Consider the following 24,280-nt stretch of genomic DNA (forward strand, 5'->3'; position numbering starts at 1 on the left):
AAATATCAACTAAAATCGTTATATTACGGTTAACTTACAGGAATAATCATCAATATACTATTTTCAAAATTCTGGCTGACTTTCTCATGATTTCCTCTGCACATTTACACGTGGAAAAAATGTGACAAAGTATAAATACATCTTTTCCTACTCTATCATCCTAATCCAGTATAATCATACATTATCATATATTACAGCTTTCCCTTTCTCATAAATATAAAACGGTCACATTTTCGTTTCATAATGAAACTAGCCTTTTGGTTTCGGTGTTGGATACTTTAGAAACAGTGACACCTAAAGGCAATTACGCGTACTGACGCCCTAAAGTCCAGCTCACGGCCGAGTTCGGAAGGATTTGCGAGCGCTGTGTATGCTTTAACGCGATTGGTCAGCCAGATGAGCTGGTGTTTGTGCATTTGGACCAATGGGAAGTGGTTGAGAAATCCGGCAGCGATGGGACGCCAGCATCCCAAAGCACCGGTGATGGGATGGCAGCCGCCCTTCCCATGGAAAATGAATTTGCTAAATTAAGATGATTGCAGAGTGGGTGGGCCATCATGATGGATAATGCCAAATGTCGAGGACTACATTCCATCGCGTAAGTATGACCTCTATTCGCATGTATACATACTACTGTGTATCAATATTATTTATGTCATAAGGCCATCCACCAGATGTCAGTCATTTGCCTTGTAAATGGGGCAAAGAGGCTCAGAAATAGCAAGGAAAATATTTAAAGAAGTTATTTTCGTTATTGATATTTTTGATGAGCTGGCCATGGCAGATGGAGGAAGTGATGATGCTGGCTAGCGAATCCCAGGTTAACCTGACAGATGGCCAAGGACCGGGAGATTTTAAATTAGGGAAAGCGAGTTGTACACTATAAAAAATATACATAATCATTTTTTAAAGATAAAATAAAACAAATCAAGTCATTTTTTTCAAACTGAGTTAATTTAGTTGCATAAGTAACTACAGATCTAGAGATTAGTTTTATTTTGATTTTTTTAGGGCCGGTACAAGACCATGAATGGACCAAAAGTGGCCCTCGACTGTATTTTGCCTACCTTTGAGATAAAAGTTTGTGTAGAACTTTTGGATTTTTTTGTGTTTTTTTTCTGTGTGTAGCTTCTGGCTAGTTCAACGTTCTTAAAAGAAAAAAAGGGGGAAGTTAAGGCATCCATTTGTCGAGGCGGCGCGCGAAATGAGGAAGCTCGAGTGTGCCACTTATCCACCGCGCTCACATTGCAACGTCAACAGACGCTGGACTTTATGAGCTTGTATTTCTGGCTACGGAACATACAGTAAGTATCGATTTTAAATATATTAATGCTCTGTCATACACAAACTATTTTAAGGGTGATTGGACCTTTTGACTACCCTTTTAAACTGCATTAGCATATTAGTTTGGTCCTCCAGTGAGCTAAAAACGTTCTAAATTGAGCTAAATGGTAGGAAAATATGTGTATATTTTTATCACATGAATCAAGGATCATCTAAAATTGGTTCATTTTTAAAGAGCTGCCAACAAGAACCACTTTAATACATGTAATTTCATAAATATACTTTAATGTGCCTACACTTGTATTTGTATGATACATAAATTCCATAAATATACTTACATATATATAAGATGGTAATTGGCTGGCTACCAATTGAGGTTGTCCTGGGCATAGTCGGAGGGGGAGGCTCCGGCACCCCCTGAGCCTTGTGAAGAGAAGTGGTACAGAAAAATGAATGAATACTACATAAAATTTGGCATTGTATTTTGCATGATTGCTCTAAAATACTGTAATGGATCTGCATTGCATGTCAAATTGGCTTTGTTTTTCCAATATGTATGTGATGTTTTTTATGCTCACCTCAGGTGAATGATCTGAAAAGGGGCGTGGCCGGCGAGCGGTGGCCACCATGTCGGACAGAGTCAACAGTCTGCCGTTCTTCTACGGCAACATCACCAGAGAGGAGGCCGAAGACTTTCTGCAGGCCGGGGGTGCCGTGAGCGGCTCCTTTCTGTTGAGGCAAAGTCGAAACCACTTGGGAGGTTTCGCGCTGTCCGTCTTCCACTCGGGTCGCTGCTACCACTACACCATCGAACGGGAGGCCGACGACTCTTACGCCATCGCCGGGGGGAAGAGTCATGGCGGCCCCCTGGATGTCATCGACTACCACTCCCGGGAGATGGACGGCCTGGTGTGTCGACTGAAGAAACCGTGCCATCGGCCCAAGAATACACAGCCTAAGGTGGGACCCTTTGAGGACCTGAAAGAAAAACTCATCCAGGAGTACGTCAGGCAGACTTGGAACTTGCAGGTCGGTGGACGTTTGTGGGTTTTGCGAGACCTAAAACGGTGCTCAGACGTTTGGTCGCCGGTCTTTTGGTCGCTGGTCAGATGCTGACAGAGAGCCCTCAAAATTATATTCATGAGAGAGAGTTTAATATCTAAGTACTGTTTAATATCTAAGTATTGTTGAAAACAGTAGATATTTAGATATTAAAATCTCTCGTGAATATAATTTTGAGAGCTGGTTTCAACAGTAAACTCTGTCACCATTTGAGCGGCGACCAAAAGACCGGCGACCAAACGTCCGGTCACGTCTAAAACGTTCGGGTCTCGGCAGGGGGCGGCTCTGGAGCAAGCTGTCATCAGCCAGAGGCCCCGATTGGAGAAACTGATCGCGGCCACCGCTCACCAACGGATGCCTTGGTTCCACGGGAAAATCAGTCGAGAGGATTCCGAGGCCAGGCTTCAAAATGGCTGCCGGACTAATGGAAAGTTTCTGTAAGTGTTTTTTTTGGCTCAAAAGTCCTTCCTTGGGAAAATAAGTTTCCATCTTTTCTGGTTTAAAAATAAATAACTAGTAATCTTTGGAACTTTTGCAACACCAAATTGAAAAGCCATTTTTCAAACAGTGATCATCACTTACTTTTTTTTCGTGAACAAGTCGCGCTGAGAAAAGGTTGTGGTGGGGCTGAAGAAACAGTTCACACATAAGTCGAGGCGGGCAGGCGGTTTCCGCTGGCTGCTTCCTGAAATAGCCAAAAAAGAGGAAGGATGACAGTAAGCGGAGATGCCACTGTTAGATACATCTCACATGTAATACAATACAATACACTCTGTTACACTATGATTAGAGTAGCCAAAGCACCTTCATAGCTAGAACTCAATAGCAATTAGCATAAGTCATCTCCCTGTCTCTGAACCTCATAGCCAATCTTCTTAAAGCCTGGCTGTTATACCGACAAAATTGCAATCATCTACACAAATGACTAAAGACAGGAATTAGCCCTTGGCTACAATCTTACATCTTCTCATTTCCCGTTCCTTCCGTCTTCAGAATCCGTCAGAGGGACGCCAATGGATCCTTTGCCCTTTGTTTATTACACCAAGGAGAAGTCATGCATTACCGCGTGGACCAGGACAGGAGTGGCAAGCTCTCTATACCGGATGGCAAGAAGTTTGACACTCTTTGGCAGGTTAGGAAAAAAATGGCTTTACCATTTGGTCTCCATTGGGTTTGGGAATATGTTGATATAGAAGTTTTTTTTCTTGACGCATAGCTGGTGGAACACTATTCGTACAAAGCAGACGGCCTCCTGCAAGTTCTCACGGAAGCCACGCCACGACCCGATGAAGACACAGGTATGGTAAAAAAGGTAGTAGAAATGTATTGGGAAAGTACATGCAATGTTTTGGTTTCAGCTCTTTTAGGACAGTCGCTACTACCGCAAGATTCCCCTGGCTTTACGTCACTATTTGTAAGTCTTTTCTCTTTGTTTGGACACTAAAAATACAAGAATTTGTCCGTAATGCCACGTCAGGTCAACCAACAAAACCTTCATTATCGTGTTTTTTTCTTTTACGTCCTCCACCGAAAACCTACCAGCAAAATGCAGCTGAAGGCATACTTGCCAAAATGAAAACCGTTGCCATCACCGGCCGACACAAGGTGAGCAACTCCTAAATCTAAAGTGTTTCCAATTGGCACACTTTTCAAATGATTGGTCGCCTGGTTCTCCCCAGAGCCGCAGATCTCGGCACGAAAACAATGACGCAAACTTCAACAACCAGCAGGCGTCCAATCAATGGATCATCGCCAGAGGTAAGTGAGCTAGTGGCAATCTAACAGTCGGAAAGAGTTCATGGATGGACTTACCGACTAGGTGACAATGTTTACCTTTAGAGTCGTTACCGATGGACACGCCGGTTTACGACAGGACGTACGCCGATCCCGAGCAGCTTCGGAATACCACCGTCAATTACGAACAGCTCCAGTTAGAGAACGAAGAACTGGGTTCCGGAAACTTCGGGACGGTCAGGAAGGGCTTCTACAAGAACAAAGCGTAAGCAAACTTTTCAAGAATAGTCTGGAACTCCACAAATGTGGCTTGCAACGGCGTAACCTTTTGACCTTGACATCTTCAGGCACTTTGTTTAGTTTAACCAATGAGGTTCTGAAACATCTTAGCCATTATCCAGTCTGTTTTCCATATCTGGCTCCTCTAGCACCCCTGAATCAAATGATCAACTCATTAGCTAGGTCTATAATGTCTTCTGTGTCTGTACTTGCTAGTTTTGCTACTGCAATGAAGGCAATTTGCCAAATACTCTCCAGGACTTGAGTTTGCCACCCCTGGAATAGAAACAAAGTCACCACAGACCAGTTTTTCTTTTAGGATGACGCAACCGGTCGCTGTGAAAATCCTCAAGGACGACGAGGGCGGGGCATCGGTCCGCGAAGAAATGCTACGGGAGGCCGACGTCATGCAGCAATTGGACAATCCTTACATCGTCAGGATGATCGGCATCTGCGAGGCCGAGAGCCTCATGTTGGTGATGGAGCTGGCCGACTTGGGGCCTCTCCACAAATTCCTGCAAAAGAACAAGTACGTCTTACTTGTATTCCCGGCCAGTTCTCGCTTACTCCACCCAACTTCTCCGCCTTCACAGGAACACAACAGTTCCCAACATCACCGAGCTGGTACACCAGGTTTCCATGGGGATGAAGTACCTGGAAGAACACAATTTTGTCCACCGGGACTTGGCAGCTCGTAACGTCTTGCTAGTTACTCAGCACTACGCCAAAATAAGCGACTTTGGTCTGTCTAAAATGGTGGCCGAGGACCAGAACTACTACAAGGTCATTGCTTCTTTCGCCAGGTGGAAATAGGAGCTGAAATAATGGATGTTGACATCCCTAACGTGAACTTTTCTTCAGGCTAAGGGTCATGGGAAATGGCCGTTGAAGTGGTACGCTCCAGAGTGCATCAATTTCTTCAAATTCTCCAGCAAAAGTGACGTCTGGAGCTTCGGGGTGCTCATGTGGGAGGCCTATTCGTACGGGGAGAAGCCCTACAAGGTAAGATTTCCTTTTTCTTGACGTGGCGTTGGATTTGGAATGTTGTTTTCTCCACAGGGAATGAGAGGAAATAATGTTTTGCAAATGATCGAGAGTGGATTGCGAATGGACGCCCCGTCAAACTGTCCTGAAGAGATGTCTAACCTCATGAAGACTTGCTGGACCTATGAGTAAGTTACAAATGAGTCATTGATTGATATGGCATGTTCGGAAGAACCATTTAATCATTCATATTGCGTCATCATCGCAAACACGTTCTTATTTCCATTTTTAAAACGTGCAAGTGAAAACCAGTTTTTGATAGACAAATGTATCCATGCTTCATAGGACAAGAAAACCATTTTTGGGGGGGTTAGTAGTTGTCTGCGCTTTGTGTGCAAATTTAGCATTTTGTTTAAAGGGAATGAGAAGAGTCGCTGTGATTGGTTGCGATTGAAATTGAGTATTTTTATGAAATTAGTAATAGCTGGTCTAACTATTTTTTTGCCATTTAAATATATATTTTTTGAGGATATCCATCCTAGCGATGCTTTGTTTTCTTGTTTTACAGGGTTGAAAAAAGACCGACATTTGCCGTTATTGAGCCGAGATTACGGCAATATTATTACGACATTGCACAATGAAGCTAAAAGTCATCGCTCGTTATCGTGTCGGACAATTGTATATTACACTTGTAGCAATACCTTTTCTGTTTCTGCAAATAAACAAAAAAATCTGTTTTTAGTTGTCGTCATTGGCCTGAGAACTAAAATAAAACTGGTGTAAATATGGCTTTTTTTTGGCCAATGGCTATCACTGTACATAATTGGTATGGTAGGATACGTTATTGTGGTGTTCGAGCTACAGCAGCCATCCACCAAAGGTCATGGCGTCCTTCATGTAAGCCAACGTTCTCTTGCATGTCGGAAGCGGTGCTATGACAAAAGTTAAGGCAGAACTCTTCAATGTTTTTCGGGGGGTGACGGCGACTCACTCTCCCTTGAAGTGAGGACGCCGCTTTTCCTTGAAGGCGGCTAAACCCTCCAGGCGATCTTTAGTGGGTATCACCTTGGAAAAAAACAATATATATATACATTAATAGGGGAAAAACAGTAATCCCTCAAATATCGCGGTTTAAAGTAGACCAGGCTCGATTATTATAACTTTTTTTTCCTTCAGGGCTAAGTACTACTAGCAAAAGTGGCTAACGAGTTTCAGAGTGTATTTTCACATTTTCCTTGTACTCACTTGAGCATAACATGCTTCTTCAATAGCCAAACCAGTGGACAGGTCCACCTGAAAAACACCATGACATCAACACTCTAAACTCTCAACAATCCTTTAATACCGAAGAAAATATCTTTAATAAAATAACTTTAACTTCATCTATACAACGCTAACACCATTGATGACCTCATTCGCGGCGGCCATTTTAATTGGGAGGAAGGCGCTGGCATAGAAAAAAAATTGGGCGTCCAATCACTGTCTTACCTCTATACCTTGATTGATGGCCAGTTTTGCCATCCTGACAGCAATTGGACCCTGTGGGGATGGAAGAATGACACTTTGACAGCACAACCGAAAAGAAAAATCTATATATAAAATTGTGAATTTAGCTGACCTGTGGGTTAATCTCACGTGCAAGTTCTAATGCGCGAAGGTAAGCCGCATCTCCGTTCTTATTCTGCTCCACCGAGTGACTGACCAGACCCAAGCGACAGGCCTCGATCCCGTCCACCACCCGGGCCGTGTAGATTAATTCTTTGGCGTGGGATACGCCAACGGCCCTGGGAAGGCGTTGCGTACCGCCTAAATGGAGAAAAGAGAGGCGCGGTAAGATAAAGGGTTAATATACTGGATTACAATGACAGGGTTGCCAGGTTGGAAACTATTTAAAAATATGCAAGTTGGCCAATCTTTTTGTAGTGTATAAAAAATACATTTTATCTTAAAGTACAAAAATAGTTGCAATGTTTCCCACCCCATTTTCAAAATGAAATACTTTCATTACAGAAAAACATGAATATCATAAGTAATATTCTTACCTGCTCCGGGAATAATGGCAAGTTTTGCTTCAACAAGTCCCATTTTTGCAGAGTTTGCTGGAATAGAAAAAAGACACACAAATATTACATCCCTTTCAAATAAAAACTTGAATATGACAGTTTATTTAACAAGGGCACATTATGTCATAGCTCATTAAAAAAATACCAGGGTAATTTTAGACTTTATATTCCCAAATAAAGGCAAAAAAAATAATTTACAGGCAACTCTGATGTCACACGCCAGGGCCATTTCCAAGCCTCCTCCTAAGGCAGCTCCATCCAGTGCAGCTATTGTCGGCATGGGCAGGTTACCTGTTTACAAAAAAATAGGAATTATTTTCAAAATTGGCTCATTACTTCCTACACACCAGCTACATAAAAAGTATTATAATTTGGTACTGCAAAAGTACTCTGTTATCGTAAAACCCCTCATTTGGAGTTGAAAATAGTACCGAAACAAACCCAATAGAGACTAAAAGCAGCAAAAAGTTTACCCAATTCAGTGATAAGTGCTCTTGCTTTGGACACGAATGGTCCCACTTCACTTTGCTGCATTTTGGCCCTCTCTTTAAGGTCAGCTCCTAAAAATAAAAAGATAAAAACTGTAAAAAGCATTCTCCCCAGTCCAAAGGCTTCTTAAAAGAAAAAAATATATAAACCTACCAGCACAAAAGATTCCTGGAACTAAACTGCATATAATGACACTGCGTACTTTGTTGTTCTTTTTAATATCCCCTACTGCTTCAGTCATCTGGAAAAACAAACATATTAAGAAAATCTGAAAGCAGCACATTAAACAGAACAATATGAGCATAAACAATACAAAATAAAGCGAATACATTTTGCTTTAACGGTTAGCAAGTTGACAAGTGTATAATACTAGACAAGCTTTATGGTTACAAAAGGTAATTACAAAGTAATACCTACCATTTTAACCAGGTTTTTGCTTATAGCATTTTTGGCTTTTGGCCGGTTTATCCCAACTACGACGATACCTAAAACAACATGGCGTCGGTGATTACTTTAGGAAAACACCAATTTCACGAATTTAAAACAATAGGTGACCATAAAACTATAAATACTGAACATTTAAATGTGAAAATGTATATGTAACCAGACCACCATGGAAAAGCTTGGCGAAACTTTATGCAAAGCAATTCCTATCGTGTTGTTCAAATGAACAAGTGAAATAGTAACAATTAACATTTATGAAGACAGCTTACCGTGGTCTTCTCCGTCGAGATACCTCAGGACCAAGTCGTCCTTTGCGTCCGAGCTGTACTGTCGCCCCACTGGGCCAAAGCCCAGGGACGGGAATTTGGGTTTAGCGGACCATACATAACGTCGTGAAGCGAAGTAAGACGAACCTAGCTTGCAGGTGTTTGCGCTGTCTATAAAGTTTACGCGGCAAGCTTGCAAAAGCGCCCCGCGTCCAACCAGAGCCGCCATACTTGCTTACAAGCGGAATGACTGACTTTCAACTCTGAACTGAACGCGTCATGGAACCACGTGACGTCTAGAATCTGCGCCTGGAAAATCAAAACGTCGAATATTTTCATTTTATTAATCAATTAATGTCATACAAACGCAAAAATACGCCTAAGGTAAACTGTAAAATACATATGTATATATAAAATAACAAAAAATATATAATAAAAAGTTTTATCAACATTCACCAGCTGGCACTACATTCAATAATTAGGGAAAGTTAGCTTGGGGTGACGACACAGCAATTATTCTTACTGTTATTATTTTCTCATTAATCCCAGTTATTTGATTAAATTGACTTTTTTGTTAACAAGCTCATATAAGCATGTTTTGCTGGAATGCTGTGTAATAAAACAATAGTCCACAATTGGCTAGCAATTTATTAAAGTGCTAATTACTGTAGTGAATTGTCCAGAATATGACATTACCTGATGAACATTCCAAGCAGAGGGATACAAACAAATATACATATCCCCAGACAATACACATCCTCCAAAACATTTGTGGATACGCGATTGTCGCATCACATTCATCAGAAACCAAATGAATTTAATCTTTAAGGCAAAATGGCTGGTTCACAACATCAGGGCAAAATATGCCAAACAGCCATTAGAACTTGATGTGTTGATGATGATGTCAGCAAAAATACAATGCTGGCTATAAACTGCTTAAAATCAGAGCACAACAAACAAGAGTAAGTAAATACAATAAGAGCATTTTTTTATCTCTTTTCCCTGTCACTAGGTGGACGATTCATGGGTACATTGGCGTTGCTTTTATCCCACTGCTCGGAGCGCCCGGCCCAGTCCCGAATGGCGGTGACCTGTTCCGACAAGGACGAGGACTGCGAGTAACGCCACGCCCGGAAACGCTCGCTCCCGGGAGATGAAATCTTTCCTGACGATTCATAGTCGGGATCGACGGGTTCGACTTTAACCTGCACGGTCTTGGCTTTGATTCGCAGTTTGTGTGGCAAAGCCGACGAAGCGGCCTCGGGCACTTTGTGCGTGGACACTATAACGCTTCTCTCGGAGGACAGCGGACCCTTGGGGACTTGCTGTTCGTCCTCGCCGTCCGAGGACTTGCTCACGGCACCCTCTTCCGAGCTTCTGGGGGAGTTGCTGGACGACCTGGCCATTCCGGCCATGTAGTTCCGGAGGACTTCGTACGGACTGCTTCCCTCCGTTGGTTCGCGTTTGACCTCTGCACTCGGACCACCCGGCGTCGGAGCGCACGCACTTGCTGCATACGGGGAATGTCTGATGACGGAAATGCAGCTAGCGCGCTGCTGAGGGGGCTCCGCCCCTCTCCCGGAGGAACCCAGGTCTTCGCCGGCCGGGACAAATTGCCCGTAAAGTCGGGCGCCGGTTCGACCGGACAATTTCTCCACTTCCCGGTCGTATGCCGTGGAGGTCAAAAGGCCAAACTTGAGTTTGAGTGACAAGAGTTCAGCTCGGATGGAGGCATTTTCCTCCCCCAGAGCCATGAGTTTATTCTCAAGCACCATGTCGTTTATTCGCCGCTTTTCTCTGGAGCGTTTGGCCGCCTCGTTGTTTTTGCGCCTGCGTTCCCAATAGACGGGGTCTTTCCTCTCCTCTGGGATGAATTCCCGTTTTCGGCGGCAGGTGTTTTTGGCTGCAAATGGAGACGTGGAGACGGCCAGGAGAAGGGCGTCGTCTCCGCTGTAGGACTCGCTGGAGTCCATTTCTAGCTTTACCGCTTGCATTGTTTTTGGTAGTTTTTCGGGACTCTCACAGGTCACTGGTCACCATCATGTGTTTCTTGAGATTCTCGATTTGGGAATATCAACTCTTGGGATGACAGAAAAAAATAGATCATTGTTGACATTCCAATTCAAAAACAAACAAACAAAATGGAGTTTCGGTGTGGACCTTTTCTGATATGAAGAAGCCCCCTCCCCGAATTCCTTCATTTTGTTCGAATGACACAACAACGCCACCAGAAATTTCGGTCGCTGCAGACTTTACGCAACGTTCGGCTGCCGGTGTGGCGAAAGCGAAACACTTTGTTCGCCATTGTTTGTGTGTAAACATCGACGTAACAGACTGGAGGGAGACAATGTGGCCATTGATTCTGTTACATGACATCATTGCCTCGCTTAAGTCCGACGGGGCGGAAAAGGTTTGATAAACGCCCTAAAATAAAATAAATTTAAAAGAAAGAAAGAAAATGAAGTAATTGAACCGATACCACTAACAAAGACCGTCCCGTGTTCGTAAAATGAAACATTCTGCATCGCCCAACCGGTTTTTCGCTTGCATCACTGTGTCGTAATCCCTAAACTTATCACTCGGAAAAATGCCTACGTGACTTTACAGTGCCAATAAACACCATAAAATCAGCGTTATTACACATTTTAAGGTTCCCGAATACCATAAAAGGAACGTTATTACAAATATTAAGGTTCCTGTTTTCAGCGTAACAATGGCAGACCGATGTCATAACACTACTCGCCCGTTTATTTTTGAACAATTAGGTTAAGTCTAAAAAAAGGTAATAGGCTAGAAAATGAATGATGATGAATCAGGACCACGTGTGTACATTATGAAAGGGTAAATGTAATTAATTGGCTTTCTCAAGTATTCGGTATTGATGGCGTAAATTCGATATTACTCACATATTAGATCTCGATCGTTGTCGTCAGGGCAGAAGTCGCACGTCACCAATGTATTTGTTCACCCAGACGTGAAAAATATTATCACAAAAGGCAAAAGAAGCACATTTTCCTCTTGATTTTTTCCCTTTCAATGTGCCTCATTTCTGACTCATGGATCTGTGTTAGTAGGTCAGGAGTTAAGTGCATTGGTGGTGTACTGCTGCGTGACAGCCGTGACGGCCTATCAGATGACCTGATTCTAAAATGTCAGCCAATGACCGTGGGGTATAATAAGATGTCGTTACAATGCCAGCACCATTGCAGCTGCCGTAAAGCAGTCGTATAAGTGCACACCTTCATGCACATTCGTCAAAAATATGTATTGTAGTATTTTCTTTATACAAACTCAGTTTTTATGAATATGGGACGTTTTGAAATCTTTAAAAGTATTGTGTACATATTCTTCAATATAATGAACAAGTCAACGTTGACGGTCGAAAGTGTTTGGTGGGATGTTAAGGCAGTTTTTAAAATCTTTACTCATTTTGGCCTGTAGAAGTCGCTGTTTCACGACAAATGTGAATACAGCATTTCAATGTGGCCCTATTGTAAAATCAGTTTACATTCATTAATGATAACCATTGTCAATTATATGCAAGATATTTTATCCAACTGTTGCAATATCTGATTATCACGTCTACTAATTAATTAGGAAGCATTTATTGAACATTTCATAGTAGGATGTAGGCTAGACAATAATAAAAAAGAACAAAGCAAAAACATCCTATAAAAACTCATGCATCTGGTCTGGATGACTTTTAATCAACACCAGGTTTAGCAACATTCCATAAAAAAGAGAAAAGATATCAACAGTTCAAACTAAAGAATATAAATTACAAATGTGTGCAATGCCGTATGAAAAATAATGTTACAATGTTCAGCAGTGTTGAAAATGAATGGAATGTGAATGAATTGGAATAGTGTCAGTGATTCACAAAAAAATGTACATTTAAAAGCAGTCTTTGCCATACTTTCTTCTTGTTTGGCGTTAAACCTTCAAAATGTCGCGCAGCAACATCGTAATGCTAAAACGAGGACTGCAAAAGTCTGAAACGCCATGTCACGGTCACCGCAAGACCGCCTCTTTCGCTCAATGGCGCTCCTTCCAAGCGGTTTTGAGGGAGTATTTCTTCCCAAAGAACGCCACCTAAGTGTCTGACGGGTCCACGGGCGCCTCGTCGGTCCGTTCCTCGCCATCGCCCAGGATCTCCGTCTCGGGCACGGGCTGGCGCTCGCTCGGCTGTGGCTCCGGTCGGGGTGGACCGTCCGCCGCGGGCTCTCGCTGAAGCAAAGGCGCCTGCTCAGCCGGCGAATTATTAGAAGGCGCCGTGGTGATGTATCCCGTGGAGGTGGAGCCACTCCCACTGTGGTGCGAGCCGGCTTTTGGTAGCATCTGGGTGGATGGACGCTGGGGAACGGGCACGGGGATCTGCATGGGGTAAAAATTCTGCATGTACTGGTAGGCTGGAACCGGGTGGTAGCCGTTCAGTGGGATATACAGCTGTGGGGGGACCATAGCGCCATGTAGGGGAGCCTTCACGGGTAGAAATGGCGCTTGGTGGAAGGGTGATGGTTTCTTGGGGTAGCGTGAGGCAGTCGCCGTGCCGGCGCTAACGTTGCTAACGGGGCTGGTGCTGAGGGAACTGGTCTGCGTGGCGTTGCTAGCGCCCGACGCCGAGGGATTGTAGCCCGGCGGCGTGGTTTCCCAAGAACGTAGGCGGGCGTGGATGTCCTTGAAGCGGGGACGGCGCCCTTGGAATTCGCTCCAGCACTCCAACATCAGGTTGTAGATCCAAAGCGGGCACTCATCCGGGCACTGCAGCACTTGGCGGGCGCGCACCATTTCGATGACCTCGTGGTTGGAGTAGCCGCAGTAGGGACGAAGTCCGTAGCTGAAAGTCTCCCAGAGAAGGACTCCGTAAGACCAGATGTCCGAGTCGGTGGAGAATCTTCCGTACATTAGCGCCTCGGGGGACATCCAACGTACGGGGAAGGGTCCGCTACCCATCAGGTTGTAGTAGTCGGCCGAGTAGACGTCCCGGAAGTGGCCCAAGTCCAGGATTTTGACCCCTAATTTGTCGAAAACCAGAACGTTGCGAGCTGCCAGGTCCTTGTGCACCACCTGGTGGCCGGAGAGGTACTCCATGCCGGCGGCGATTTGCGTGATTATGTGGAGGAAGTCGGCCTGCTCTAGCGTGGACTTGACCGTGCGTTCGTCGTCCGAGCTGCCCACGTCGGAGTTCGGCGAGCGCATGGCCAAGTACTCGTGAAGGTCGCCCACGCTGGAGTAGGAGAACAAGACGCTCTGAGGTTGCTCCTTGGTGACGGCGCCCAGGAGGCTGACGAGGTTGGGGTGCTGGAGCTGCCAGCGTAGAGTGGCCTCCTGGCGGAATTCTTCGCTTAGAGACGCATCCACTTTGTCTTTCAGGGTTTTGATGGCCACCACGTGGTTCTGTTCACCGGGCGCCGCGCCGTATAAGTGGCCTTTGTAGACCTTGCCGAAGCGGTCTTCGCCGAGTTCCTCCATGAAGCGGATGGCTGATATGTTGATCTCCCTCGGCTTGGCCTGGGAAAAGAAAAAAATCCGTTTTTTATAGATCTAAAACAATGTTTATTTAAGCTTTTTTAATTATAATTTTTAGATTTTACAAAATGATTCTTGAACTAAAAACACAAAAAAATGATTCAAAAATGACAATTATTGACTTTAAAAGGGGAGAATCAGGAAATTTAATATACATCTATACTCTATATACTGATCCTAAAACATTCATGATTGACTTTCCCGGGCCGCACAATATGATGCGGCGGGCCAGATTTGGCCCCCGAGCCGCCACTTTGACACCAGTGGTTTAAGGCATACAATGGGTCTTAGTGACCATTCCCATTGAGTTCTTCCACTACAATGGAATTCCTACCTGTTGTTTGTGCTGCTTGAGGAGTGACATCTCCACATCCTGATTGGCCGAGCCGCCCAGCTGGCCGCGAGGAGGCGTGTCGCTTTCCGACTTTTGCTTATTCCGACACATGCAAACCAAGAAGAAGAGGCAAGCGATGACCAGGGGAATGGCGATGGCGGGGATCAGGATGAACAGGATCTCCTTTCGGAGGTTCTCCGGAGGCTCTGCCAATGGGAACGCAGCAACCGGGTCACATGTTATGCTATGTTGGATCTCCAAAAGCTCCAAATGTCGGCGTACTCACTGCAGGTGGGAATATCGCAGAGGTCCACCCGAACGCGAGGGTCGGAGGTGAAGCACCATGGCGCCTGCATCTGTCCGCCCGGATTGCGGCAATAGTTTTGGCTTCCCCACAGTTCCGGGTAGTCTTGCGAAAGGTGGTGACTGTGCGGGTACTGAGAGCTCCACGGCTGACACTGGTGACCCGATTTGGTGATGCTGACCGTGCCCTTGTAGTCTGACCCGCTTCCGTCGTAGCAGCTCTGATCCGTGGGGGAATCTGGAAGACAAAATACCCAAATTAACTCCAGTGGCGACATTTTTTTGTAGTAGTACATTGAAATATACTAATTATAGCATTATGGTAATACTTTGTTTATCAAAGTTAATAAGTTACAGTTGTGTACTTTCTGGTAATTGTGTGCTTACGCCACATGTGTCAAAGTGGCGGCCCGGGGGCCAAATCTGGCCCGCTTTATCATTTTGTGCAGCCCGGGAAAGTCAATCATGATTACCGACTTGACGAGTACTTACATGGTCCAAGTTTTTCTGGCGGCACCCCAATTCTCATGCACGAGGAAGCGTCTCGGGTTCCCGGGCGTGGCAGAAGGTGACAGCTGGGGAGCTCCAGCTGCATGAGGATCATTGGATTGGAGCGGGCCACAGAGTACTCGGCCCGGCAGAGGTCGCTCTCCAGGGCCTCGCACTCGTCTCGGCAGAGCTGACGGCGCCGGGGGGCCCGGGCGCCCTCGTCGCACAGGGGGAAGACGTGATAGCAGAAGGATGGGATGGCAAAGTTGGAACACGGATCCGACAGGTGAGTGGAGGTGCCGATCATGGTGAAGGCCGCTTGGAAACAAAGAGGACATGATATTTACGGGCCAGATATTATGGTCAAAAAAGCCATTAAACTTTCTTACCGGTGATTCGGTTTTCGCTCTCTCCCTGCATCTGGAGGGACTCCACGTAAATGCTCTGGTTGCCGATGAAACGGGCACACGCGATGCCGCGGTATGGTTGGCAAAAGCCCTTTTCGCGGGACCTTCAAAGCAAAATATACAGGGAAAAACATGGCACGTTAAGTGGAAAATTAAACCTTTTGTATAGGTAAATGTACTATATGTATAGGTACTGTATGTATAGGTACTATATGTATACGTACTATATGTACTATATGTATATGTACTATATTTATATGTACTATGTATATGTACTATGTATATGTATATGTACTATGTATATGTACTATATGTATATGTACTATGTATATGTATATGTACTATATGTATATGTACTATATGTATATGTACTATATATGTATATGTACTATATATGTATATGTACTATATGTATATGTACTATATATGTATATGTACTATATATGTATATGTACTATATATGTATATGTACTATATATGTATATGTACTATATGGATATGGATATACTCACGTTTGATCTGGGCCATGTGTGGGCATTTGTCCTGATGATTAAAAAATGATAAAACATAAGTTATAAATGATGAAAGAAAATGGACAGGTATGATGAAGTCAACTGACCTAGTTTGACATAAAGGACCCCCGTGGCGTAGATGACTTTGTGAGCGTTGGTGGCCACGCACTGGTAATAGCCCGTGTCCGTAGTGTCCAGGTCGGCGATCCGGAGCTTGGAGCCGGCCTCGGTTTTGCGGACCGTGATGCGGCCCTGCTCCTGGACCACGGGCGCGTCGTTTTTCAGCCATCGAATGCTGGGGCGTGGGTTCCCGGACACTTTGCAGTGTAGTGTGGCTGTCTGGCCTTGGAAGTGGGTGATGTTGTTGACGGGCTCCAGGAACTCCAGAAAGTAACCTTGGACAAACACAACAATGTTAAAGTCAGACAAAATGAAATTTCGCCCAACCACAAGTGGCTGTTTGTGCAATCAGCAAGAAGTGGGATGGAGCCTATGTGGGAGGAAACCAGAGTATCAAAAAAAAAAAAAAACGCCAACTCCACATTGTCGAGCGACCTGCGCTCGAACCCTCGACCCCAGAACTGCGAGGCAGACACACAAATCACTTAACCAACGCGCCACCAAACATTTTTTTTTTTAGCAGTAACATATTTTTTAACCACATTTAACAGCCAATGGGCTGAAAAGTCATCATAATTGAGAATTTTTTCTCGGGATGATGACAATGCACAAAAGCCAGCAGGGGTCACATGCATGCCACTTTTCGACCAATCGCTGGCCTTCTCCGCTGGTCTAACTAATAAAATGAATTGTCCACGTGGCCTACAAAACACTACACAATAGACTAGCCTCTCAATAACAAAAAAACATAGCAAATATGGCAACGTCCAAAACAAAAAGCACCGCCATTTTTCTTCTTCTAAAATCATTTCCACATATGGAATGCAAAACTAATCTCAGTTTGTCACCCCGACGTCCATTTTCCAAAGCCTAGATGTACTTACAAAAGATATAAAACACTATAATTAATGTGTCAGTCTTATTCTCACACAGATAAATCTCTAAAGAAAGAAAAAAAGAGCATTATGTCAGTTTTTAATGATCCTCAAAGCAGATTATTAGTTCAACTTCATCCAAAACAAATTCCAACTTAAAAACAACCACATGTCAGGCCGGCAATTAATCAATACACATTTTTTTTGTGATGATCATAAACCCTGTTTTGTTGCCTTCTTTTCCACTGTCATGCTACGCTAATATCGTTAGCATCCTAGCAAAATGGTTCAAAATATGCTATTGTTATTCAGTTTAAATTCCCTGCTCTACCTTTTGCTAACCAGTATTCTTCAAAGTAGCATTTTCTCCAACAACACACTGATATTTAATATTACATTTCTTAATATTGACGCATGACATGTGGCTAACCAACCTCGCTAACCGACAATTTTTTTCCCTCCGGTATTTGCTGACTCGCTAACGTCAAGTTTTTTGGCAAACGTCCACCAAACGTGACTGCAATTTGAAGTCGTGCAAAGTAATGAAAATAATGACTGGCACGCTTTTATTCTGAAGGTCAGACTTGACCAATGGGTTGAGCAGATGTTGCTTGAGTCACAAGGCTAATTTTTTTGCAAATAAAAGTAGATTTTTACCTTCAAGAGTTGGTGAGGATCCACTCTGAGCTTCGGCCAGGACTTCCGCATCCACCGAGACACCGAGGTCACCTTCACAAACAGAAGAGTTCAGTTAAAAAACATTAAAATGTTAACTAGCTAAAAAAGAAACTCAATATCTGTCAGATATTCAAAAAAAAAACACAAACGCCTGAACTGGGAAAATACTTTTAAATATGCAGTTGCCAATTTAAGTTCACAAAATCGTCTTTTCACTGCAAGATTTTGCACCAAAAACCCTCTACAATGATCAATGGCTGGCTCTAGAGGTGACTGTGTAATTCCCTTCAAAAAGAATTCTAAATTAGCCAAAGCACTTTCTCAATTCATACCTGGAACTCAATAGCAATTAGCATCACAACACTGTCCAAATCTGTAATAAATCAAACTTAATATAAATGTGAATAAAAAGTACCGTATTTTCACAACTATAAGGCGCAATGCATTATAAGGCGCACTGTCAATGAATGACACATTTTAATTTTTTTCACACTGGAATATAAGGGGCCCAGTCTATTTCGGAGAACATTTAAGACTTTAAAGTGCGCCTTATAGTCATGAAAATACGTCTTTTTTCAGTCGGCGTCGTCCTTTTCAACAGACATCCGTCACAGGTGTCAAAACAAGCGACGAGTGTGATTGACGTGTAGGCAAAAGTTTAGGGGAAAGGTAAAGGGGGGGACCTATAAGAAGGATCTTTCTGGCGGGGGTGGAATCGGGGGGGCTCCACCACCACCGCCGCCGCCGCATTCCAACTAGCCGCCACTTGGCCATGAAAGGGCCCTTTGAGAGCCAGCCCAGAGGCCAACATGTCCACCGTCCGTCTATTGGGGTTTGTGCGGAGGGCCTCTTGGCACACGTCAACACTTTCCGCACCAAACTTTATACCGTTAGTGTGTATAAGTGTGTATAAGTGTGTGTTTTTTTGAAGTGCCCTCACCAAGACCTCCAAACATTTGTTTCTGTTCTCCGTCCTTAAGTGTGTCAACACTTACTTTAGTCCAGAATTGAACCCAGACCTTGTTTTTAGAGTAATATCCTTCATTTTTTGAAAGGTCAACTAGCTAGCCTAGCTTCTTGGTTGCCGTGGTAATTGGTATTCTTTTGGGGGGGGGGGGGTCAAGCTACTTCCAGGACACAGACGAGCATAAAGTACTAGCTAAACAGGAAGGAGGTACGAGGTCAAAGGTCATAGGTGGAGGACGTCGTAATCTGGGCCTTTGTTCCTCACACTAAGATTGGGGGTTGCCAGGTATGCGGGGTGCAAATAAAGCTGTAAATGTCAATAAAGTTGGATTGTCTCATGTATTGAAGTTTAGATACAATAACTAATCCTAAACTAGTTATTTGAGATTGGGATGGAAAGTTGATTTGTCTTTCCATACTTTTCGAGTAGACGCGTCCCATTTGAAAGACGTCTGTGTGTCTGGGCGATATTACGAGGGCGGCCATAAAAAGCTAAGGGCCGCTGTGTATCTTTGTGTATCTGATGACCTGGAGGTGAAAACAATTAAAATGGCCCCCAGGCGCCCTTTCAAAATGCTTCCATTTCAGGTCAGATAGCGCAAGTATTTGTGGCTACAAATCCTCCTTGAGCTTCTCCTTACAGTCAAATAGGCCATTTCCAATTGGACTTTTTTAGGGGCCTGTCTCTTTAAAAAAAGAAATGACTAAATGTTAATGTACATCTATGTGTATGTTCATATACATGTATATTTATTTATATGTAGATATATTTTTTCAGCAACACTCATTTTTAATATATTTATTTTTTATATATGTGTGTATTTATATATTTATATCTTTTTACATAATTATTTATTTATATATTTATTTAATATTTTACATAACTATTTATTTACATATTTATTTAATATTTTACATAACTGTTTATTTACAAATTTATTTATTATTTTAACAAATTTATTAACTTTTTATGACCTCTTTATTTCTGTCTAAAATGTATTTTGCTGTGTCTGTATTCTCAAATATTGGAAAAAGTGCTTTTCCTTCAACACTAATGGCGTCCAGGTGGGACACATTCCTTTCCCATGCTTCTTATCAGCTAATCGCTAACGTTCATGTGGATTTTTCTATTTTTATTTTAGATTTAACTGTCTGCACAGTGGCGCATCTCAGCCATTTTCCTTCGGAATCGCCGGAATTTCCCCTTTTCCAACTCTGATGCTATCTTAGCACTACGCCAGTTTTCATTTCCAGCCGGCTTACGTGAGGGTAACTCCATCCCCGTGACTGAGTTAAAATAACAATAGCATCTCATAAAAGAAGGAAAAAAAATGTTATTAAATGTGATTTACGGCAGTTTCAATTATTTCCTTCATTGATGTCATGATTTATTTGACCTGAATTGCATATTTTATAAGCTCTTATTTGCATTCATGTTCAATTTTAGTCCAAATTGGATCTGCTCTTTAAATGGAGAAAAGAAAACGTCTCATTTCTCTCCTTATTGAGAATTCCTTTCCACTGAGAGAGACGAAGGGCGGATTAAACCAGATCCAGCAAACGTCCGGATTTTTCCACTGGCGGCGTATAACGGCGTGTCGGTGGGATGAGCCGCCGCCGCCTCCGCCGAGTCGACAATTCAAAGCACGTGCGCGCTTGTCTTCGCGTTACGTACTTGGACGTCAACAAAAGCACAAAGTGTTTACAGATCGCCCGCTTTTTTTTAACGGCACGCCGATCAAGCCCCTCCCATTCGAGAGCGTTGTCCTTTTATGGTGGTTTTCGTTCTTGGCAAAATGGAGCATCTCTTTTCGACAGTTCCAACGGGGCCAATCGAAAGGCCCGATGGAGCCAATTGAGACGATTCAAGCGGATCATCGCGAACAGAACGTGTTCCCGAAAATTTATGTCCAAATCGGCCTGTGTTATTTTTTTTTTAAGCCAGCCTCATCTGAACTTTGACCTCCAACGTGTAGTAAATGGGCCCCATTCTTTCACCTCATAGACTATACAATTTATGTAAACCGGCTGCAGAGATAATCCAGGCCGTAGAACAGGGGTGGTGAAAGGTGCGGCCTGTGGGCTAATATGAGTAGCTTTTAAGGAATAAAAACCTTAAAAGGGCCTGAAAACAACTGGAGATAACCTCGAAATGCCCTAAAAAATCAATAGAATGCAACAAATGGGTAAAAAAGTTGCAAAATGAACCAAAATGGACAAGTAGTGACCTGTTTTTGGGCCAAAAATGGTCAAAAATTGGTCAAAAATCTGTGGATTACAAGTTAAGAGCAAAGTATTTAGCTAGTATTTATTATTATTATTTTTTAATAACTTTAAATTACGCCTTAATCTAAAGACTTGAGTTCTCATATTAAACTCTATAGTATTTAGCCTATTATAAACAATAACTCTACTTCTTAAAGGCATTCCAAACATGTCCTCGATTTGCTTACGTCATGCTAACGCTAGATCAATTCTGAATGGTTACAGCTATGCTAGCATGCTTTTTGGGAGGGAATGAAACGGAGCGTTAAAGCCAAAACTAATCCCCAACAAAGGTTACGTTATGTTACGCTCACATGGGATTGTCATTCACACAAATTCAGCTTGTCCATGGGAACGCCATCTTGGCTCTAATTAGTCCCAGAAGTGGGCTTCTAACCACAACCAGACACGTTTGCAAGCAGCAAAATGTCGCGGCTCGCTTCGTTAGCTCGTCATAGCGACGGGAAAAACTCCTTCAAACCTTCGTTCACCATCACAAATTGGAATATGTGGCAAATTATTATCATTATAGATGTATAATGAGATTTAAAGCTTCACCAACAAGTTCACAAATAACAACAACAAACAAACAGACAAATAAACAATCAATAAATAGATAAAAATATCAATAAAAAGTTGTCAACAACCTAAAAAAGTAAGGAAAAGCACACCTAGCAACAAAATACTAACAGACAGATAAATAATTAAAAAAATACTAAGAATATATTTTAAAAAATCTATAAATAAGTAGTCAATAACATAAATAAGTATGAAAGTACACAAATAGTGACAACAAATTCACTAATGGACTGATAAATTATTAATAAATAATAATATTAAGTATATAATCAATAAATAAGTAATAAATACATAAGTAGTTGAAAGCAGTGCATCAAATTTTGGGAGAATATCAAAAAAAATGACAGAAAATAATAAAATAGGAGTGTAAAAAGCTGAAGAAAATGTGAACTAAACATTTGAGAAAGGGATGGCAGAAGGAGCCCTTCCAGTTCAGATTTATCATTTGCTTACATTCACACAGAACGTAGTACGCAGGAAGAGCCTGGGGGTGATCGAGCACTTGGCCAAGTGTAAAGACAAACACGTCAGAGACAAACACCGGCATTTTTCACACTCCTCGCCGGCGTTGTCATCGGCCAGCAATTACAGCCACAAAGAACAAAAGCCGTGCTTGTTTAGCCCAAAATCACGACGCTATGGCGCTAATGCTAACCAAAACTGATGGTTAAGACCGCCCACAGTCAGAAAGGTCAATCGATAACAAGAAAATCCCATTTCGGACTGATTTTTTAACGGAATTTCCACATTTGACCTTTTTTTATGTGAAAGTTGGAGGCATGATGTCATCAACCAGGTGCCAGATTCCATCCAACATCTGATCCAGTAAAAAACACACCAAAAAAAGAAGGAAAAGGCAAGTAGAGTCACGTTGGAGTAATGTCATAGACCGTGAAATGCCTGTCATAATTTTGCAGAACTATTCCTGTGGAATATTGCCTACAAAACTACAAAAACAGTACATTTCCACGTATGAGCTCTTCTGACTCAACTGGGCGAGTCATAGTATGGCCAATGCTTTTTAATTAGCTTGCATTTTCTTGGCACACGCTGCTTTTTTGGAACCACAAACCCAAAACTAAAAGACAACAAGTTTAGATGAATTTTGTCAGCCAATCCAGCACACCCAGAATTCAAAAAACGTGGATTTCTCGACCCCAACTCCTTAAAATAAACCGGGAGTCTCAAACTAGATCTCACCTGGGTCGGACTATTTAATTTTTGGTCCAAAAAGTTCACCTTCTAGCCGTCAATGGCGCTAAAAGATGAGCATCCACAGCTAATGAAAAGTCACTTTTGCCCAATTTTGGATCATTTGACAGACTATCTTGTTTATTTATCAATTCCTTCTGATTTAGGGTCATTTCCAGGTGTCTTCCTATCAGTTTTTGGGTCATTTCAAGGTTCCTGATGCCTTTGAAGTCGCCATTTATAACAAATCAACCAACAGAAAGTCCACTTAACCCCCCAACTCACAAACTTCTGGTTTTGAAAGCATTTAATGATGTCCTTGCAGTATAAATGAGCTAAAATATACCAGTGTGCCAACTATGACCCCCCCTAGAGGGCCACATCCAGTCCGCGGGCCGCCCCTTTGACACCCCAGAAATCTAAACAGTCATTTCCCCTGGTGTGCCCCAACCGGGACTAAAAAAGGGGGAAGGGTGCTAAAGGTTTGGAGTTCTTTCACTTTGCACCAAATGGGTCCGTCCTCAAAGCCTGTGTGGAAAGCGGCCAATCGAGGGGGAGCCTCCTCTTCCTCCCCCACCTCCTCTTCCTCCTCCTCTTCCTCATCCATCCACCCCCAGAGGAGAAACGAATTAACAAGCGAAGACAAAGAGGACAGATCACCTGGAGCTAGTCGTACAATTAACATGACAAGGACACAGCTGGCTTCCCCTGAAAAAGTTCTTCCAACTTCCAAACAAAATAACAAAAATAAAAACACACACGTCAACAATAAGCTTTTCCCTGGTTAAAAAAAACCCCGTGGATTAACACATCAGCAGAAATTGCAAACTTTTGCAAACAAACTTTAACTTTTTTGCAAATAAAAGCATTTTATCAAGAAAAGTCAGACCATAAAATGGAAGAACTTACCATGGCATCTCAGGTTAGATCGGAAAATAAGCATCCAGAGCAAATTCCTCACGAGGTTCGCCATCGCGGCGAGAGTTCCTGGAGAAAATGTCGCCAAAGATCCAGTTTGAGGAGCACAGTGGTCCTTTTTTTGCAGTTGTCTTCTTCTTCTTTTGTCCAATCACCGAGAGAAGATCGACGATGTCCACTTGGGAGGCATGAAGCTCCCGTGGGGGGATGCGGACCGACCAAAATCCTGCGTTTTGGGGGTTCCTCGAGTGGTTTCCAGAGGCTGAGGAACGAACGAGCGCTTCCTCCAACGCAACTAGTGTGTGTGCGCGTGTACGTGCGCAGGCGCGCGTGTGTGTGTGCTATGTAGGTGTTAGTAGGGTGACTTCAAAATGACAAGGGCGGCACCGATGGAAATATAAAGGAGATCATGGGAATTAGCAACCATTTGAATTAGATTGACGGATTGTGTCCTATTGCAAGTCTTATTTTAAATTCATAGTTGTTTCATCTATTTAAATGATAAATAC

The 24,280-nt window shown here is 43.0% G+C and overlaps 3 protein-coding genes and 1 long non-coding RNA gene across 6 annotated transcripts; 1 reads left to right on the top strand and 3 right to left on the bottom strand.

The window, feature by feature from the left end:
• The first annotated feature begins 352 nt into the window (after window positions 1–352).
• On the top strand, window positions 353–6,056 carry syk (spleen tyrosine kinase). 2 transcript variants are annotated; one of them, XM_077737097.1, is made up of 15 exons: window positions 354–598; window positions 1,129–1,304; window positions 1,868–2,313; window positions 2,623–2,783; window positions 3,340–3,478; window positions 3,563–3,644; window positions 3,705–3,760; window positions 3,889–3,951; window positions 4,026–4,104; window positions 4,186–4,345; window positions 4,679–4,888; window positions 4,953–5,142; window positions 5,221–5,361; window positions 5,419–5,531; window positions 5,912–6,056. In XM_077737097.1, exons 3-15 carry the CDS (start codon window positions 1,912–1,914, stop codon window positions 5,982–5,984), a joined length of 1,869 nt encoding a protein of 622 aa, XP_077593223.1. In that variant the 5' UTR covers window positions 354–598; window positions 1,129–1,304; window positions 1,868–1,911; the 3' UTR covers window positions 5,985–6,056. The 2 variants fall into 2 exon arrangements, with proteins under 2 accessions (XP_077593224.1, XP_077593223.1); XM_077737098.1 differs by lacking the exon at window positions 1,129–1,304 and having other exon boundaries at window positions 353–598.
• On the bottom strand, window positions 1,869–3,940 carry LOC144210433 (uncharacterized). The gene is made up of 3 exons (XR_013329384.1): window positions 3,308–3,940; window positions 2,929–3,031; window positions 1,869–2,262 (listed from the first exon to the last, which is right to left on the bottom strand). It is a non-coding gene; the product is annotated as an uncharacterized LOC144210433 (long non-coding RNA).
• LOC144210432 (methylglutaconyl-CoA hydratase, mitochondrial-like) lies at window positions 5,555–11,706 on the bottom strand. Of its 2 annotated transcripts, XM_077737100.1 has the most exons (11): window positions 11,512–11,704; window positions 8,609–8,914; window positions 8,313–8,380; window positions 8,049–8,136; window positions 7,880–7,966; window positions 7,605–7,697; window positions 7,386–7,442; window positions 6,962–7,149; window positions 6,832–6,882; window positions 6,589–6,636; window positions 5,555–6,408 (listed from the first exon to the last, which is right to left on the bottom strand). In XM_077737100.1, exons 2-11 carry the CDS (start codon window positions 8,832–8,834, stop codon window positions 6,331–6,333), a joined length of 984 nt encoding a protein of 327 aa, XP_077593226.1. In that variant the 5' UTR covers window positions 8,835–8,914; window positions 11,512–11,704; the 3' UTR covers window positions 5,555–6,330. The 2 variants fall into 2 exon arrangements, with proteins under 2 accessions (XP_077593226.1, XP_077593225.1); XM_077737099.1 differs by lacking the exons at window positions 5,555–6,408; window positions 6,589–6,636; window positions 6,832–6,882; ... (5 more) ...; window positions 8,313–8,380; window positions 8,609–8,914 and adding an exon at window positions 9,236–10,684 and having other exon boundaries at window positions 11,512–11,706.
• Window positions 11,707–12,291: 585 nt separating this feature from the next.
• On the bottom strand, window positions 12,292–24,076 carry ror2 (receptor tyrosine kinase-like orphan receptor 2). Its single transcript, XM_077737786.1, has 9 exons — window positions 23,763–24,076; window positions 17,832–17,903; window positions 16,287–16,574; window positions 16,180–16,210; window positions 15,650–15,771; window positions 15,264–15,578; window positions 14,755–15,009; window positions 14,469–14,674; window positions 12,292–14,116 (listed from the first exon to the last, which is right to left on the bottom strand). The coding sequence occupies exons 1-9, from the start codon at window positions 23,824–23,826 to the stop codon at window positions 12,698–12,700; spliced, it is 2,772 nt and encodes a 923-aa protein (XP_077593912.1). The 5' UTR covers window positions 23,827–24,076; the 3' UTR covers window positions 12,292–12,697.
• Window positions 24,077–24,280: the final 204 nt, after the last annotated feature.

The sequence above is a fragment of the Stigmatopora nigra genome, chromosome 17 (assembly GCF_051989575.1).
Source record: "Stigmatopora nigra isolate UIUO_SnigA chromosome 17, RoL_Snig_1.1, whole genome shotgun sequence".
NCBI classification, from domain to species: Eukaryota; Metazoa; Chordata; class Actinopteri; order Syngnathiformes; family Syngnathidae; genus Stigmatopora; species Stigmatopora nigra.

Excerpts from the sequence above, each read along its gene's own strand:
- syk (XM_077737098.1), top strand. The coding sequence starts at position 1,912 with ATGTCGGACAGAGTCAACAGTCTGCCGTTCTTCTACGGCAACATCACC. Across the intron at positions 5,362-5,418 it reads ACGGGGAGAAGCCCTACAAG|GGAATGAGAGGAAATAATGT; the intron begins GTAAGATTTCCT and ends TTTTCTCCACAG. Across the intron at positions 5,532-5,911 it reads AAGACTTGCTGGACCTATGA|GGTTGAAAAAAGACCGACAT; the intron begins GTAAGTTACAAA and ends CTTGTTTTACAG.
- LOC144210432 (XM_077737099.1), bottom strand. The coding sequence starts at position 10,599 with ATGCAAGCGGTAAAGCTAGAAATGGACTCCAGCGAGTCCTACAGCGGA.
- ror2 (XM_077737786.1), bottom strand. The coding sequence starts at position 23,826 with ATGGCGAACCTCGTGAGGAATTTGCTCTGGATGCTTATTTTCCGATCT. Across the intron at positions 15,772-16,179 it reads ACACATGGCCCAGATCAAAC|GTCCCGCGAAAAGGGCTTTT; the intron begins GTGAGTATATCC and ends TTTGCTTTGAAG. Across the intron at positions 15,010-15,263 it reads GCCAGAAAAACTTGGACCAT|ATTCCCCCACGGATCAGAGC; the intron begins GTAAGTACTCGT and ends TTTGTCTTCCAG.